Genomic DNA, 16,751 nt, shown 5'->3' on the forward strand with positions numbered 1-16,751 from the left:
TTTGTTGAGAGATTGATGTAGAAAGGAATAGGTTAGCTTTTTTCTGCCTCAGCTTAGAGTCTCAACTGTGATGTTGGTGGTTGGAGAAAGAGCTGAATTTGAATTTCAAAAAGCAAATGACAGTGTTTTCTCTGGTACTAAAGATTCTCTGTAAAATTTCAATTGGGTATCTGGGTATTTTGTGTAAATACCACAGAAAAGGACTGATGACTATTTCCTCAGTTCTCTCAAAATACACAGCTGATACCATCCTAGATACACAGAAATGAAGTTAATTCATTATATTCAGTGAATGCCTTAAGATATTATGGCTTCTCTCCCCAGAACCATGACTGAGATGGAGGCTCTGAAATATGCATGACAAGGAATAAAAATTATTTATTGGCACAAGGCAGGATGATCAGGTTAAATACAAAGCTCCTTTCAGCACTTACATATTGGAGACTTGCCTTTTAGAAAACAAATCCTCTGACACCTAAGATTTTAGGCTTGTTCAGTATACTTTGTAACAATGCATAGTTTTGGTGGAGAAAAATGGGGTCAGCCACCCTAATTCTGGTTAATGTTAAGGGTATGTCTGAGTTATCAACATATACAATAAGAACTGTCTTCATTTCCATCTGATTCTCTGACAAGACATATCTGGCATGCCTCAATATACAAGTCTCTCCTTTTGAGGTTGCACAATAGCACAAGGTTTGTATACCAAGATTTAGTTCCAGGTAGTCAATGTTTGCTCTTGGTGACACAATGACCACAGAAGACCTGAATCTCAGGATTGGGAATGACTCTACAGATGACTGGACTGGGTAGACTACTTCGCTGTAGTCTAGGGAACTTCAACTAAAGGCAAGAACAGTTAGTTTAACATAATGATGACACAACTTTCACATTCTGGGAGTAATCACAGAATAACATAATTGGCTTATTGTTGTAATTCTAAGAAATAGTGAAACCTAAACTGTTGCGTTTAGAGGTTATACTTTAACATTGAGATGTATAACATTAAATACTCAATTAATTACCTGGGTTACTCCCCCCCCTTTTTTGGTTTAAGACAAGGTCTTACTCTGCTGCCCAGACTGAACTGCAGTGGCATGATCACAGCTCATGTACAGCCCCAAACTCCTGATTTCAAGCAATCCTCCCGCTTTAGCTTCTTGAGTAGCTAGGACTATAGGTGCATGCTACCATGGCCAGCTACATTTTTAATTTTTTGTAGAGATGAGGTCTTGCTATGTTGCCCAGGTTGGTTTCAAACTACTGGCCTCAAGTGATCCTACTGCCTTGGCCTCTCAAAGTGCTGAGATTACAGGCGTGACCCACTGCATCTGGCCTCTAGACATTTTTCTTTTCTTAAGACGAAGTCTCGGTCTGTCACCTAGGCTGGAGTGCAGTGGTACAACCTCGGCTCACTGCAATCTCTGCCGTCCGGTTGAAGTGATTCTCTCACCTCAGCCTCCCGAGTAGCTGAGACTAGAGGCATGTGCCACCATGCCTGGCTAATTTTTTTGTATTTTTAGTAGAGATGGGGTTTGGCCATGTTCACCAGGCTGGTCTCAAACTCCTGGCCTGAAGTGATCCACCCACCTCGGCCTCCTGAAGTACTGGGATTACAGGTGTGGGCCACCATGCCCGGCTAGAAATCTTAATGGAATAATTTATATGGTAAAATAGTTTTGTGTGAAAACTAGCTGTTGAAAAAGTCATAAGGTAGAGATGAAAGTTTAGTAATTCCTGCCTTCAAGATATTCTAGGTCAGGCATTGGCTTTTTTGTACTTTACAGCAATGAACTTTGGAGGTTCAATTGTGTACCTGATTGGAAATCTTAGCTACTTTCTGAGAGTTCAGGAGGTGCTCCTATAGCCCATACTTTTGTAACCCAATTCTTCAGTCATTATCTTTGCAATCTAAAAGTCTGGCATTTAGAGCATAAAAAAATTTCTTTTCATTCACATTACAGGAAAATCTACTCTCTAAAAATTTCTTAGCAATCTCTACATTATCTGTCAGATAGGAGATAGCTAATACATCATCAGCTTTGTTCTAAAATTAGGACAGGTCAATAGGTGGTAGAACAACTAGACTGGTGGGTCTCGAAGTGTTGTCCCTGGACCAGTGCAGCATCAACATCACTGGTATCTTGCTAGAAACACACATTCACAGGTTCCACCCTAATCTTGCTGAATGGGAAATTCTAAGAATGGGGCTCAGGAATCTGTGTTTTCACAAACTCTCCAAGTGACTGTGATGTCTGCTAAAGCTCGAGTACCAGTGATCTTAACCACATCAAAGAATTCCTGTACAGGCCGGGTGTGGTGGCTCAAGCCTGTAATCCCAGCGCTTTGGGAAGCTGAGACGCTGGGATCACGAGGTCAGGAGATCGAGACCATCCTGGCTAACACGGTGAAACCCCGTGTGAACTAAAAAAATACAAAAAAACTAGCCCGGCGAGGTGGCAGGCGCCTGTAGTCCCAGCTACTCGGGAGGCTGAGGCAGGAGAATGGCGTGAACCCAGGAGGCGGAGCTTGCAGTGAGCTGAGATCCCGCCACTGCACTCCAGCCTGGGCGACAGAGCGAGACTCCGTCCCAAAAAAAAAACAGAATCCCTGTACAGAGTAACTTTTATAGAGCAACTTTTGCTTTCTGCATTCATCGAGGATTAATTAGCTTTTTAAACTGCTAATGGAAAGCATCTATTATGTTAGTTATTATTACAGAAAGTTCCATGTCACAAATTTCTCACAAACTTGAAGGCTAAGGAAAAAAATTGTGCTTTCCTTAATGAACAGTATGCCCCTCTCCCAACCAGTAAGTTTTATATTGTCTCTGAAAGCAGTTAAGAAGCTCAAAACCAAGTTCTGCTTTTTATTACAATAGCCTAGCTCAAGCAGAATTTTGGAGGGTAGATCTAATTTATTCTTCTCCACTCCCCTATTTAGGGCTTTTAATTTAGCCATTATTTTAAAAATAAAACACATTCATAGTAGAAAACTAGAAATATATAAAAAAGCAGGTGTCAACCATAGTCCCTGTTACAACATTTATAGAAGTGGAAAGTTTTAAAATGAGGTACATGAATGAAATCACAAAAGACAAACCTATGGAAAATAGGCCCTTTAAATTAAGGATTTATTGTTATTTCTAAACGGTTAAATGAATAATTAATATGAGTCAAAGATGATCAGCTAATAGAATGTGACTGAGGACTGTCTTCTCAGGCAAATAGCTAGAGGAAATGTAAGTGGGTACACCCCCATTGAGAGTAATTTGGCAATATGTACCAGATTACAGGTGCATGTATCCTCTAACCCAGCAATCCAACTTTTGGAAATCCATGCTACTGATTTGCCTGCACATGTATGAAATTTGTATGTTCAAGGTTATTCACTGTAATACAGCATTGTTTGTACCAGCAAAAGACTGAAAACAACCCAAATGCCCATTGATAAGGACTTGTATAAAAAACTACATACATACACACAATGCAGCTGTTAAAAAAGGAGAAAGATTTCTGTGACATATTGTTGAGTAGAAAAAAAAGGAAAAAATACCTGACTATAAACCTAACTATAATTAACAGTAATAAAGACTTTTTAAAAGAAAATAAATCTTTATTATTTGGTCCTTCACAGAAAACATTTGTAGACTCCTGGTCCAAATAATGGCATCTTCTTCTTCTTCTTCTTTTTTAAACAGGATCTTGCTGTGTTGCTCAGGCTGGGGGCTCACTGCCAAGCCTGAGCTCACTGCAGCTTCAAACTCCTGGACTCAAGGTGATCCTCCCACCTCAGCCTCCCAAGTAGCTAAGGGACTACAAGCACATGCCATCACGCCTGGCTTTGTTTTTTTTTACTTTTTGTCAAGATGGGGTCTCACTATGTTGCCGAGGCTGGTCTCGAACTCCTGGCCTCAAGCGATCCTCCCATCTTGGCCTCCCAAAGCATTAGGAATATAGGCATGAGCCACTTCACCCAGCCAAATGGCATCTTTTATATGTTTCTGGTGAAATAACAGAAGTACAAATAGTTACCTTATAAGTACAGATAGTTAATTTCCTCTTCCTAGTTTCAGTGTTTCTCTGCAGTAATGTATTACACATCTGGAAGACCTGTTGCATGACAGCATCTTGTCTCAGGTCATCACGGCCCTTCAGAATAATTAAACATGAATAAACAAGTACAGTTTATTTTATTATAAAAACACGGAGCCATCTGAGAATAGCAAAGGGCACTCAGAAACAAATCTGAGCATCTGTGCACCTCTTGACAGTCTCCCAAATAATTAAAGATATACTGCCATTCTTTCATTTAGAATAAGCTACAACATTTACACTGATTTAGAAAAAGAAGGTTCCCCTCGCTACTTCTGTAATTAGATTAACTGGAAGTCCCTCGTAGGAAGGCATACTGCAAACACCTGAGTAAAACAGCACTGTGTCTTTCCACCACTCCCCAGTAGGACCCAAAGAGCTCGTGAGCAAATGGTAAGGGAAGAATGCTCTCCCTTTTTCGTACATTAAATAGCCCTTGGAACAGTACCAGACCCAGTATACTGACACAAAGGACGTCAACTTGTACTATTCAAGGAGATAAGAGACAGACACCAAAGTATTTTTTTCACAAGAAGCAAGCTCACTGTACATGTTTGTACATCTTAATGGTATTCTTTTACTTGAATCAACCATATAATAATGATGGTCTTTCAGAGAGACACACACACACACACACAAAAAAAAAAAAAATGGAGAAAAGCCTGGTTCTAGAAAGTAATGCATTTCTACTCTACAAATCTTCCTCATTTGCAATTATTCAAAATAAAGACAAAAACCCAAATAAAGCAGAAAGAAGATATCAACTAAAATTTTTCATCATTAAAACTCTAAGGGCTAAGCCAGAGAAGGGATGGCTCACCTTAACAAGCTGTCTCCTCTCCTTGCCATCAGAACCTACACAATCTATTATTTTTGGTAAATTTACACCTCCTGCTAAGCGAAATTCTGCTTTAAATGACTGTATAGTCACGAGATTTCCATATTCTCCTGTGTGGTCCACCTAATAAAGGCATAAACATGATTGATAATAGGTCAGATACACTGTTTGCACTTAAAGAAAAATACATTATAAATGGCAATTTTAATATTAAACAGAGGAACAAATGACAATGTGATATTGGTTAAGAACTGCAACTATAGGATGGGTATAGTGGCTCTCGCCTGTAACTTTAACTACTGTTTAATCAGAGATTCACTAATATACCTAAAGTCATCTGAGAAATAACTCCTCACAAAAACATAAAGTAAATTTTGGAAAAGAGTAGGAGTTTTCTGGGTTGTAACTGCTAAATCTGGCATTTTAAGGAAATATTCAGCTAAATCACTTAGCCGATATAGCTAGAAAAATAGCAGTCAATCCACATGATACAGCTACATTTCAAATCAAGTAACTAGATAGTACTAAACTGCAAAATGAAAAGACAATGTATTTAAGATGATCATTTTCTAAACTTATAACACTTATTATTACATATATCCCTGCCCACATGAAATTACTTCCATTATTTCTTGCAATGAAAGAACATTAGAACACAGCTAAGTGTATTATGCATATGAAGTCAACTTAATATTATAATAATAGGTACTATATTACTTAATACTGTGATATATCACAGCCAATACATTTTACTGCACATAGAATTTTTAAGAACAATATATGACAATTGGAACCTTCCTTGCCAAGTCAAAAATTAATCTTGGCATAAGCACACAGAAACTCTCCTTCTGGCCAATGAAAGTAACAGTCTATAGACCTTCATAAGAAAGATGGGAGGTGTAGAACCTGAAGGCAACGGAAAAGAAAGCAAGAGAAGCTTTTGAGTGTTTTAGGGCTTGAGCAAAGGAAATATAATACTGAGAAATTATAGGTTGAAACACATGAAATTTACCAATATTTAACCAATTCTGACTTACATAAAAATACTATTTCAAATGGTTCAATCTAATAAAAAAAATTTAGTTTAAAAAAAATCAAGAGTTAATTGTAAATTACCTTAATTTCCATAGTAGGGACAACAACATCTTCTAAATTCTTAAGTTTAGTAATTGGCTGGTCTGCTGGAATATTTATGCCTTCTGTATTGAAAAATGAAGAGATTTTAGTGACAAACTGAGGAACAGCATTGAAGGTCAAGCAGGAATAGTCAGCAGACACCACTGGCCCCAACTTGTTGCTCATCTGTGGTTCAGGCTGTGATTGAGAAATGAAGACTAGGCTTTGGCCACTGTGCAGCTCAGGGTCAAAGCTCAACAGTGGCTAATGTAGCTTTAAGTAAATTTGCAGGTTACCTGACAGGGGTAACTAGACCAGATTCCACCTGAGGAACCAGACTAAGCATCTTAAAATACTTACGTAATAGTTTGCATAGTACATAGATAACATACTCCTGTCACATTACTATTAAATGCAACTAAAAGACATGTCAATCCTTTTTGTTTGCTTAGAGAAACAATATGTGAAGCCCCATTCGTGTTTTAAAGTAATAAGAATTTAAACTTGAAGATATGATTCTGAATAGAAAAAAAAAATGCAATTATTAAAGTACGGGGAGATACTTAGAAGCATACTTAGAGACTAGTCACAAAACCAAAGATTATAACAGCTTATAATTATCTGAACTGACACAGTAAGAAGAATAATTAAATAATGGCATTTTAGCACCTATGAAGAAATGGTAAAGGCTTTTTGTTTTTAAGTCCCAGGGCACCGTTTTAGTAACCACATCATTTAAAAAAACTTTTGACTCTAGAAATGTTCAGTTATTCAATTATTTGAATAGACTTGCCTCTATGCAATTCTCCGTAATAAGTACGCCAGAAGATTAAATAATTAATTTAGTGTAGTAACCTATTATCAGTTCTCCCAAGAGATATTAAGTAAAAAAGCAACCAGGGAATGTTGAAGCTATCAGATATAAATTATAAATTAAGCTTTTGGATTATGTTTGTGATTTTAAGCAGATTTACTTATTAGGTTCTATGATTAATATATGTCTACAGAGAGTAACACAGCAAGAAAGTAATGTTCCTTCTTTGAAACACATACTTCTCTGAGTCTTCCACTGAGTGGCATCTAAGTTTGCTAATATAATATAAGCATCACAAAGTGCCTCAACACTTCTGACCATCTGAGGTCTCCTACTTCTGATAGTACATATTATTCTGTTTGCAGCCTCTGTTCGATCCTATTAATAAAAAACAAATAAAAAACATTACATAAGGAACTACCCAACATTTAAAATTCTCAGAGTTAGAAAAACAAAAACAGAATTTATGCACAAATCTAGACAATGGAATGATTATAATTCCTCAGATACAAACAAAACAGCCATAAATGAAATACATCAAAAATACATACTCTCATCAATGACTTAGGTGCCTTTCAAAAATCTACTGTTTCCCTTTGCCAGCTGCTGTGAGGAAAAAAGTAAAATACTACTGGTATCTCCTATGCTTTGACAAACATTAACGAATTTTGAACCAATTTTAATTAAGTAATTAATTAATTAATTAGAGACAGAGTTTCACTCTTGTTGCCCAGGCTGGAGTGCAATGGCGCAATCTTGGCTCACTGCAACCTCTGCCTCACGAGTTCAAGCTATTCTCCTGTCTCAGCATCCCGAGTAGCTGGGATTACAGGTGCCCACCATCATGCCCAGCTAATTTTTGTATTTTTAGTAGAGACAGGGTTTCGCGTGTCCGTCAGCCAGGATAGTCTCAAACTCCTGACCTCAAGTGATCGACCCGACTCAGCTTCCCAAAGTGCTGGGATTACAGGTGTGAGCCACCGTGCCAGCCTTGAACCAAATTTAGATGGCATCATAATAACACAAGATTTTAAAAATAAATATTCTAGGAAAGACTGAATATCACACTTCTAAAAGGTATATATGTTTAATCCAAATACCTCATCAAGCTGAGAGCTTTGTTTAGGCGCATTTTTAGTTATTCTACTTCTTCTTGCTACCTCTGGTTTAGTCAGAAATTCATCTCTGTTTGCATTTGCTAAGGCCAGTATAATAAATAAAGTATGATGGGGGTGATCCATTGAAATTCTAGAGATTAGCTGTAAGAAAATTAAGAACTATTAGATTTATGCAAATAGACAAAAAAATTATAATCCATATTTTTTATTTTGGTTGACATTAAAATGTGTATTACTGTCTAGATACTGCAGTGGGTAGAGCATGTATGTCTGCATGTGTGAGAAAAAGGCAGAGGCCTATGAAGAATTAGAGAAAATGAGTAACTTATGTGATGTGAGAAGAGACAAAATATAACATTTTGTATTTCCATTTCTTAGAGGGAATGGTATACATACTTTATATAATATATAGTAATAATAGAAAATAATTATTGTGGTTTGATTTTCAGGTTTACTTACATTATTGAGGACTTCATGAAATCCTAGGCCTCCCATCATCTTGGTCCCCATTCTAGCAGCCAGTTGGTACATAAGAGGCAAAAATTTATATGATGGAATCTTCATTCCATCTCTCTACCATTAAAAAAAGACACAAAATTAATAAACAAGGTATCTCAAATATTCTCACATCTAAGCAAATAAATTATTTTAAGACAGTGCTCCTCTATTAGCACAAGCAAGTGGTTAACAAAACTTCATTAACTATATTTTTTTCCTTCATTTCTTATCTTATCTGAAGGTCTTTCTAATGGGTACTCTAGATTAATGCATTGGTAAATCAAAATATTTGGTCCTAAATTAAACTGGATTTGGAACTGGAATACTTGGTACTGCTTATATTCCAAAAAGTCTAAGGAAGACAAATGTGATCTGAGTGTGACTGTGATCTTGATTCCTGAGAAGTCAGTGTACAATAAAATGAAGTAACTGCTTTTCCCCATAGGCCAAAAGTAATATTTAGTGTATACTACAGCAGAGATGGACTGTATCTATTAAGAGTCTTATTCTTTTACTGCAGGAGAAACATTTTATCTCTAACCTTCAAATTGACTAACAATATATATCTTGTCAACATAAATTTAATATTAGGTGTCACGACTATAATCTAAGATTTTCAAAGACAAACTTATACAATACTGCTGTCTTGACATTTTCTTAAAAATGTATTTTCTCTACTTACAAAAGTAATTTATTGAAAAAATCCCAGATTTTTGCAGCAGGGGGAAAACCTGCCTGTGATCACATCATCTTTAATTGCTTTCTAAATCATCCAATCTAATGCCCCATTCTAGACACTCTCCTATGGTAACTGCAAAGACATAGGACCAAGCTAAATTCTCTCACCTCCACACAAACTTGCATCATTTAGAGCTTGTCAGCTTATATAATATTATAATACAAAGGAACTTTTGTAGAAACAAGACTAGAACTTGTAAATAATTCTAAATACGGATCAAAGTTTAGAAAACTACAAAATGCTACTCATGTGTAGAGTACTAGATGAAGTGCTACGAATACAAAGAGGTATACAAAATCCCTGACATCAAGGGGCTAACATCTAAGTTTTTCAAGCACAGGGTAGAATATTGGGCTGAATAACACTTGCCTTCATCATGCCATTGACTTCAGAAACTCCAGAATTTTCAAGCCAGAGGGAACAAAGTCGGAATACCCACATATCATGTTCTTCTCCACTTAATAAGCAGTTGACGTAATTTTCAACTGCTTTACATAAGAAGCGTTTACGATCCTCTTTCAATGCACGCAGGGCAAGTTCATCCAACTCCAGCTCTCGCTGAACTTTTACTGTGTATCTTGCATAGAATAATTAAGGTAAAACACAAAAGGCATAAACTTTAACAGAACTACAAAATCACACACGTGATATACAACATAAATGAAAAAAATTGGGTTTTTATCCCAGGGAAAAAAGCAAACTTCTAAGGATTATAAAGGGAATAAACTTACTTTTGTCTTAACTGTGCAATTCACACACCCAGGCATCGAAGGACAAAGGGGACTCTCCCCAAGCTATTTAGCTAACTTAAACCTCTACTTACACTAAAATATACAGATTCAAGACAGGCTTAAATAAAGGGATTTAATTACATCAAAATAGTTAACTTTTGTAATTAATTTCAATATCTATCTCCTTTTCCACTACAATACCAACAAACCAAAAAAGCAAAAAAACAGAAAGCTAATATCTATATTCTCTACAATGAATTTAGAAGCAGAGCATGAATTATTTACGAAAGAACACATGTCAATGTCTTACATACTAATTTGCAATTAACTACAGTAGGACCAAGGCAGACAGGGCACAATGCCTCACACCTGTAATCCCAGAACTTTGGGAGGCCAAGGTGGGCAGATCGTTTGAGCCCAGGAGTTTGAGACCAGCCGGGGCAACATGGCAAAAAACCCCATCTCTGCAAAAAATACAAAAATTAGCCAGGTATGGCATGCACCTGTAGCCCCAGCTACCTGTGGGGCTGATGGGGAGAATTATTTGAGCCCAGGAGGTCGAGGCTGCAGTGAGCTGGAGGACAGTGATCACACCACTGTACTCTAGCCTGGGTGACAGAGTGAGACCTTGTCTCAAAAAAAACCCAAAAAACAAAAAACGAAAAGAACCCAGAAGACCAAGATAATCTATATATAGTTAAGCCAACCTTTAGTGCTCACAACTATATCACATAAAAAGACCAAGTCACTCTTTCTATGCAAAAACATTCACTCAGTTAACTGGTGAACATAAAATTGTCACTTGTAGAAACCTAGTTACCTGTTGGTCTGAATTTTATGTTCCCTAAGGAGACCTACTTCCTCTTTGGCTCTTTTCAGGAGAGCTTGCTTGTTTTCAAATTCTGATGATTTCATGTAGTTTTCAATTCTTTGGTACTGAGTATCTGAAAACCGGGCTAATGACAGAAATGCCTTCATTTTTCCATTTCTTAGCTCATCATTACTTTCTCCATCATAATTGCCAGCAACTTCTACTGCCTTCAACAAAACACAACCAATTTAAATTATATTTACAAATACTAAATACATCTAAAGAATCACTCGAATTAAGGTAATACACTAAAGTTTAACTTATATACATGTAAAAGCTAGCTAAATTATATGAACTATTGCAAGCTTGTCCAAGCCGTGGCCCATGGGCCGCATGTGGCCTAACACAAATTCGTACATTTTCTTAAAACATTATGAGATTTCTTTTGTGATTTTTTTTTAAAGCTCATTAGCTATCATTAATGTTAGCATATTTTATGTGTGGCCCAAGGCAATTCTTTTTGCAGTGTGGCCCAGGGAAGCCAAAAGATTGGACAGCCCTGAACTATAGTATTTTCTTGACTTTTCAAAACAACTTTGACAGTGTAGAAATAACCCAAACAGCTAATACTCGTAAAAAACTCTGCAAAAACAAATAACTTTATAAAATTTAAAGACAATCAGGCTGGGTGTGGTGGCTCACACCTGTAATGCCAGCACTTTGGGAGGCCAAGGAGGGTGGATCACTTGAGGTCAGGAGTTCGAGACTAGCCTGGCCAACATGGAGAAACTCCATCTCTACTAAAAATACAAAAAATTAGCCGGGTGTGGTGGCACACTCCTATAGTCCCAGCTACTTGGGAAGCTAAGGCAGGAGAATCACTTGAACCTGGGAGGTGGAGGTTGCAGTGAGTCAAGATTGCGCCACTGTACTCCAGCCTGGGCAACAGAGCAGGACTTCATCTCAAAAAAAATAAAAAATAAATAAAGACAATCACATCATGTGTTTCATGTTACACTTATTTAGTGAGGTAACTATTTCCAAAATTAGTGACTCTAAAGGAATGAGGAAGAAACAGGAAAGTCAAAGGGAGCTAGTGTACTGAAGCCTTTACTTGTGGGTGGCTAGGCTAATGAAGAGCAAAGGCTGACTTGCCTATTCCTTAATCAGTTATTTTTGTAGATGAATAAATGAAGAAATTATCAGAAACCACCTGCTGAAAGGGTAGCTGGTAGTGGAGGCAGGAAGGAGGAAGAAGAGATACTATACTTGGGCCTACTTTCAAAATCGGCTGCTTCATTTCTGTTTCACTCCACTCTAGAGACTATACAGAGCTACAGCAGTAATAATATATAGAAAAATAAAACCATACTTTTATTTGCTTTTGAAATATATTGATCTTGATGAAAAGATGAAGCATATTCATGCTAAGTAACTATCTTAAGGGTTGCTCCAAAAATCTTACCTTTTCTAGATAGGTCTGCATGATGACCGCAGGATTTTCTAAGCAAGTTTCTGCTAACCAGTTGCCACAAACCCTTAGACATTCTGTGTATATAAGTTTTAGGCTGGGATTGTTCTGTACAAGAAAGGCAAAATCTTAAAATACATTACCATGACTGTACCCAACTGTCCTTCATGTAAGGGGAAAAAAGCAGGTTAAAAATGTTTTTCCTCGGTGGGTGGGGGAAAAAAAATTTTTCCTCATCTGCTTTTGCCATACAACTATTTTCATAATCCCATGTAGGAAACGATCATCCTCTCTTTATTATTATTATTGCCATTATTGGAGCAAGTCACATTTATTGAGCACTTACATATGCCCTACACTTTGTAAAGGCTTTATATATATTAACTCATCTAATTCTCACAAGAATCCTATTAAATTAGAACTATTATTACCCCCAATTTGCAGATTAGAAAACTGAGGTACGAGGAAGTTGGGTAACTCCAGACAGCACATACTTCAGGGCAAATACTATTAAGCAATATTTACACATATCATATTGGCATTCAGTGCTTTGGTATAATGATTTCTCTAATAACAGAAGATGCTATACAATGAGTGCCCAACATCAAAAAGTACAGTAAAGGCCAGGTGTGGTGGCTCACGTCTGTAATCCCAGCACTTTAGGAGGCCAAGGCGGGTAGACTGCCTGAGCTCAGGAGTTCAGACCAGTCTGGCCAACGTGATGAAACCCCATCTCCACTAAAAATACGAAAAAATTAGCTGGGCATGGTGGCATGTACCTGTAATCCCAGTTACTCGGGAGGCTGAGGCAGGGGAATTGCTTGAACCAGGGAGGTGGAAGTTGCAGTGAGCTGAGGTCATGCCACTGCATTCTAGCCTGGGTGACAGAGCAAGACTCCGTCTCAAATATAAATAAATAAATAAATAATAAAGCACAGTAAGCTGATATTCACTAAGCAGGAACATGTCTGTGGGACACCACCGTAGACAAACGTTGGGGACACCAATGTCTCTACTTTATCCAGTGTGTATGCCGGATTTATAGCTGAAGTAGCAACATAAGTTTGCAAAAACTAACAGGTAATATTAGATAAAATATTAGATGTGATATTTTCAAAGCATTTGGATTGACAACCTAACTGTCCCAACTTGCTTTTATTTTGTAATTTAGTTCTTTCATTCATTTTCTCTTCCCTTTTTTCACTTGCCTTTTCAAATTCAGAGTAGCTATTTCATTCATTTCCCACATATCTTTCTTGAATTCTGTAGAAAGTTAAAGGCTTAATACTGGGAAACATTAAATGAATCTACCACATGACGGGCTGATAGAATTGTTATATATAAGAAAAAGTTTCTAAACTTCTTTTACAAATTAATTTTCAAGACCAGTTTTACAATATCTTGTTCATAAATTAGTAATTTCAAGGCTCTAATAAAATTGTTATTAAAACTATTTTAAAGCACATTTGTGTTTTTTAAATAACAGTAAAACACTAATCCAGCCAATAAAAAAACAAACCGCTGCACAGCTGGCATCCAACTTCTTGATCATTTGCTTGAGAATACTCAGGGCAAGACTCTGCTCCTTTTTTGCCCAGAATACTTGTGCTTCTTCCAGCTGCCACTCAGAGACTCCACAGCTAACTGAATTATACTGTTTAATTTGAAATATTGCCCTTTCAGGGAGCTGAAATGAAAATGACATATGGGAGTAAATACTTCTACTATTACTACTACCACCGTCAATAATAGTAATAATGAAAGCAGTAACTACCATTCATTGAGGACTTAACTACTTGTCAGGGGCTATCTTAAGTACCTCTCTGTCTCCATGACATTTCCCCAACCCCACGTATGCCTATCTGTCCGTCTGTCTCTCTCTCTATATATATATGTATGTGTATCTGTGTGTCTATACACACAGTATATAAAATCACCGAATTGTTATCAATATAGTATATTAGGTATCTTATTTCATAACCAGGAAATTGATGTTGAGAAAAGATTAAGTACCTTGCCCAAGGCTTAAAGTCAGATCTAATTCCAAAATGGGAACTCTTAAACAACTATCTTTACTATATATTAATAGAGATCACTATCTCCTAATGACATTTCTTTTTCATTCAGGCTTTCTGTGTTTTAAATAATAAAAGGAAGGTCAAGAGGTAAGATGACATAGTTTTAAATTATATTTACCTGAGTGTTCTTGAAAGTTCTGGCCAGTATAGAGAGTTCTACAAGGTGTTTGGTGAGAATCTCCTTAATACACTCTCTTTGTGAGTTGTCTATTTCCTTTTCCATCAGGATCTCCAAAATGACTGTGCGTAGAGCCATGATAGGCTCCTGAAAACTAAAATCACTGTCCTTGAGAAGCTGGGAGTGTTTCTGCCACTTAATATATACTTCAGAGAGTTGTCTATGTGTGACTGATCTGAATGCCACATCACAGAGTTCATGTAAGCAAGATAAATGAAAAAAAAAAAAAAAACTATGTAAGTTCTGAAACTTAAGACATAATATAATAATACAAAGAAACTTTTGTAATGACAACACTAGAACTTATAAATAATCCTAAATATGGATCAAAATTTAGAAAACTACAAAATACTATGTGGTCAGAGCTCATAAGAGGTTATTGGCAGAGAGGCCACAGATGAGAAACATTAAAAAAATTTTTTTTAATACTCTGACATTACAAAAAGCAGCCCTTCTAAATACTCTTCTGAAACAAGAATATATTCATCAGACCTATCATAAAGAATGCCTACATCTTTAGTCCTGCTTCAATACTGCTTGTAGTAATGAGGACATGTCAGCAAGGAAATGAGGGATCCCCTACTGGGGACAACTTGATGCATAATTATAGATGTCAAAAAAAAATCACAATCCAGTGAAGGAAAAGCTGGCATCTGGCAAAGGTTTCATTTACCAACATTATTAAAGGAACAGAAAAGGCATATTGTACAATTAGTTTATATGAATAGTATGCTTCCCAAGTAACTGAACTATGAAATACTACCCAATCCTTCAGGGACATTTATTGAAAGAAATAAGAAAGAGGAAGCAGGGAGAGTAAGATGACAAAGTGATGACTTAGAAATGAAAGCTCTTTTAAGTTACTTGATAGGGAAGGAACAGTAAGAAAAGTGCTAGGAACCAAAACTTCAATTCCTCTCTAAATGACCCTACCACAGCAGGTCTCAAACTTTTTGAGGAACTCCTTTACAATCAAACAGATTATCGAAGACCCCAAAGAACTTTCAATTGTTGGACCATATCTACTGATATTAGATATGATATCACATTAGAAAGACTGAGAAAAATCTAAAATGTATTAATTTATTCAAAAATAATAAATCTACTATATATCATAAATAACAATTTTTAGGAAAAAGAACTGCAGTAGTTTCTCTGTATCTGCAGAAAATTGGCTCCAAGACACCTTGATAATGCTGATGTTCAAAGTCCCTTACTTAAAACGGCAGGGTATTTTCCTATTACACGTAACCTCTAGATTACGTGTAATAGGAGAATGTGCATAGGTTATACACAAATCTCTAATTACATATAATACCTACTATAATGTAAATACTATGTAAATAAGTGTTATATCCTATTCTTTAACATTTTTTTCAAATTTTTTTATCATATTTGGTTTAATCTGTACATCGAAACCTGTAGATAAAGAATTGCAACTGTATACTTCCCAAAACAAAACAAAACAAAACTTAGTGAGAATGGCACTGTTTTGCATTTTTGCAAATCTCTTTAATGTCTGGATTAACAGAACGAGATGAATTCTCATCTCTGCTTCTGCATTTAGTTATGATTTGATGTTTTGGTTGAAGTACACGAATGAAATCTAATCTGAGAGCATAAGCATTTGTTCACCAGTTCATCCAACTTTCCCTCTGCTTCTCTTCTTCCTGTTTCTCTACCAAAGAAAGAGCCAGATTATTCTTTAGGCATTTCTTCTTTTTAAAATTTATTTTTAATTTTTATGGATATATAATAGTTGTACATATTTATTAGGTACGTGTGATACTTTGATACAAGCATACAATGTGTAATGATCAAACTTGGGTAATTGGGATGTCCATGATCTCAAACATTTATCATTTCTTTATTTTGGAAACATTCCAAACCTTCTTTTGTAGCTATTTAAAAATATACAGTAAATTACTGTTAACTACAGTTGCCCTATTGTGCTATCAAACACTAGATCTTATTCCTTCTATTTACTTGTATTTTTTTACCCATTAACCAGCCACTCTTCATCCTCTCCCTCCACAACACCCTTCCCTGCCTCTGGTTACTATCATTCTATTCACTGTTTCTTAAAGAATTCTATACTCTTTTTAGCAGGAGAAATCTTTCATTCAGAGGAAAAATTTCTTGATTTCTGGCAGTAAGAACTGCCAAGGTACTTACTAATGAAAGCAGAAAAGAGTTTTGTTCCTTTATTTTCTTCCTAAGAAAAGCCACATTAATATGTATGTCTTCTGCTATGTCATTTTGAAA

The 16,751-nt window shown here is 36.4% G+C and overlaps 1 protein-coding gene across 1 annotated transcript in view; it reads right to left on the reverse strand.

Annotated features, from left to right (window-relative positions):
* ATM (ATM serine/threonine kinase) overlaps positions 1-16,751 on the reverse strand; it is a 178,344-nt gene that overhangs the window by 26,523 nt on the left and 135,070 nt on the right. The window contains exons 44-54 of the mRNA XM_011984759.1: positions 14,427-14,661; positions 13,750-13,917; positions 12,225-12,338; positions 10,769-10,986; positions 9,587-9,794; positions 8,440-8,553; positions 7,963-8,121; positions 7,102-7,240; positions 6,049-6,131; positions 4,915-5,055; positions 4,035-4,151 (exon numbers count right to left, since the gene is read on the reverse strand). Of these exons, the coding sequence (XP_011840149.1) occupies positions 4,035-4,151; positions 4,915-5,055; positions 6,049-6,131; positions 7,102-7,240; positions 7,963-8,121; positions 8,440-8,553; positions 9,587-9,794; positions 10,769-10,986; positions 12,225-12,338; positions 13,750-13,917; positions 14,427-14,661 (1,696 nt within the window). The remainder of the gene's footprint in view (positions 1-4,034; positions 4,152-4,914; positions 5,056-6,048; positions 6,132-7,101; positions 7,241-7,962; positions 8,122-8,439; positions 8,554-9,586; positions 9,795-10,768; positions 10,987-12,224; positions 12,339-13,749; positions 13,918-14,426; positions 14,662-16,751) is intronic.

Source organism: Mandrillus leucophaeus, unplaced genomic scaffold, assembly GCF_000951045.1.
Source record: "Mandrillus leucophaeus isolate KB7577 unplaced genomic scaffold, Mleu.le_1.0 Scaffold273, whole genome shotgun sequence".
Classification (NCBI taxonomy): domain Eukaryota; kingdom Metazoa; phylum Chordata; class Mammalia; order Primates; family Cercopithecidae; genus Mandrillus; species Mandrillus leucophaeus.